The 2,455-nt window shown below is 65.2% G+C and overlaps 1 protein-coding gene across 1 annotated transcript; it reads right to left on the minus strand.

Annotated features, from left to right (window-relative positions):
- Positions 1–298: 298 nt before the first annotated feature.
- Positions 299–2,358, minus strand: LETMD1 (LETM1 domain containing 1; the record flags this gene model as incomplete). The annotated part of the gene is made up of 3 exons (XM_010726865.2): positions 299–706; positions 815–967; positions 2,239–2,358. Coding segments are annotated over 3 exons (681 nt in total), but the record flags the coding sequence as incomplete, so codon positions are not given.
- Between the last annotated feature and the right edge of the window lie 97 nt (positions 2,359–2,455).

Here is a 2,455-nt window from a genome sequence, read left to right on the forward strand (position 1 = left end):
GGGGTCCTGTGCCCCCATTGAGCCCCTCAGGTCTGTTTGGTTTCCCCCTGTGGTGGGGGTCTGTACCCACAGGGATCCCCTCCCTCAGAGTGGGTGGGGGGGGACAAAGGCTGAATTCCATGGGATGACTGGGATGGGAAGGTCCTAAAAGATCTTAGAACTACGGGATGGTTGTGTCGGAATGGCCCTTCAAGGTCCCAAAACCACAAATAGGGTTGGAAGGGTCCTGAAAGATCATAAAGCCACGGGATGGTTGGGTTGGGAGGGCCCTGAAAGATCACAGAACCACAGGGTGATTGAGTTGGAAGGGTCCTGAAAGATCACAGAACCACAGGGTGATTGAGTTGGAAGGGTCCTGAAAGATCACAGAACCAGGGGATGGTTGGAATGGAAGGGTCCTCACAGCCCCCCCAGTCCCAACTCCCACCCTGGGCCGCTCCCACCTCCCCAGCAGCCACCCGGGGCCCCATTCACAGCCCTGAGCCCCTCCCGGGACCCCCACCTCTCCACGCAGCAGCGCCGGGACTCGCTGCCTCCACACACACAACTCCCTCCCCTTCTCCCCCGACCCCCCCGTGGCACAGGGTCGCCCCCCATCCCCCCACACACCTTGCAGCACGCAGGACAGCCTCAGCCACTGCTCCAGCCACGCTCTGCACTGCGCCGCGCTCAGCTGTGCGGGGTTCAGCCCCCGCAGGTAACACGCCTGCAGAGCGCCGGGGGGAGGAGGGGAGGTCAGCACCCAAAATCCACAACCGCGGGACGAGGGGGGAGGCCGGGACCCCCGGCAACCCCCAGCTGGGGGGTCTCTCACCGCTCTGAGCTCCTCCTCAGAGAGCTGTGCCAGGCCCAGGCGTGCCAGCGCGCGGTCCAGGCGCCGGATCTCCAGCAGGTGGGAATGCAGGCGGCGCCGCACCAGGACAGCGGGCAGCAGAGGAGTCAGGAACAGCACACGGCTCAGCGCCCGCTGCGGGATGGCACGGCGTGGGGAGGGGCACTGGGCATGGGGTGGGGATGGAACGGGACAGGGGGAGACTTGGAGTGGGACGGGGGGCACAGAATGGAGTGGGACGGGGGATGGGACAAAGGGCATGGTACAGAGTGGAGATGTGGGGCACGGAGAGGGGCACAGGGCATGGCACGGGGTGGGGATGGAATGGGAGAGGGGGCACAGCATGGAATGGGACACAGCACAGCATGGAATGGGAGAGGGGGCACAGCATGGAATGGGACACGGCACGGCATGGAATGGGACCCGGCACGGCATGGAATGGGACACGGCACGGCACGGAGCGGGGACTGAGTGGGACACAGGGCATGGCACGGAGTGGAACACGGGATGGGACACAGGACATGGAATGGGACAGAGTGGAACACGGGATGTGGCACAGAGTGGGGAGAGAATTGGACAGGGAGTGGCACGGAGCCGGGCATGGAGCAGGACATGGGGCACGGCACAGGGTGGGGATGGAATGGGACATGGCATGGCACAGAGGGGGGCACGGAAAGGGGCACAGGGCATGGAATGGGGCACGGAGTGGGACATGGGGCTTGGCATGCAGCAGGACGTGGGATGGGACACTGCACGGCACAGGGAGGGGCACAGAATGGGGGCAGGGTGTGGGGCACAAGGCGGGACATGGGGCATGGCATGGAGCAGGGATGTGGGCACGGAGGGGCATGGAATGAGGCACAGAGAGGGACGTGGAGTGGGACACAGGGCATGGGATGGGGCACGGAGTGGGACACCGGAGCACAGCATGGAGTGGGGATGGAGTGGGACATGGGGCATGGCACGGCGTGGGTCACAGGGCACAGACTGGGACATGGAGTAGGACGAGGGGCACGGAGCGGGGCACAGAGCGGGACACGGGGTACAGCATGGGGTGGGGATGGAATGAGACATGGGGCATGGAATGGGGCACAGAGAGAGACATGGAGTGGGACATGGGATGGCACACAGGGCGTGGAATGGGGCACAGAGTGGGACGTGGGTCATGGCATGGAATAGGGCACGGGGCGGGACACAGGGCATGGAATAGGGCACAGCGTGGGGCACGGGGTGGGACGTGGGCCATGGCACGGAGTGGGACATGAGATGGGGCACAGAGCACGGCACGGAGGGCACAGAGAGGGACACGGGGCACGGAATGGGGGCACGGATATGGGGCACGGGGTATGGATTGGGGCAAGGAGAAGGGAAGGCGGTGGGGCACGGTGTGGGCACGCAGCACTCACCAGGTGGGCTGCCTGCAGCTCCCCCAGGCACAGGGCCGGACCTGAGAACAGCGACTGCACGGCACAGAGCTCAGCCACGGGGGGATGGCGGCCGCGCTGCACCTGCACAGCACCAGGAGGTCAGCAGTGCCACAACGGAGTGGGGAGGGGGGTGCAGATGGGAGTGGGAAGAGATTGGGGTGGGGATGGGATGGGGACTGATAATGGGATGGAGATG

This window comes from Meleagris gallopavo, unplaced genomic scaffold, assembly GCF_000146605.3.
Source record: "Meleagris gallopavo isolate NT-WF06-2002-E0010 breed Aviagen turkey brand Nicholas breeding stock unplaced genomic scaffold, Turkey_5.1 ChrUn_random_7180001858628, whole genome shotgun sequence".
NCBI lineage: Eukaryota > Metazoa > Chordata > Aves > Galliformes > Phasianidae > Meleagris > Meleagris gallopavo.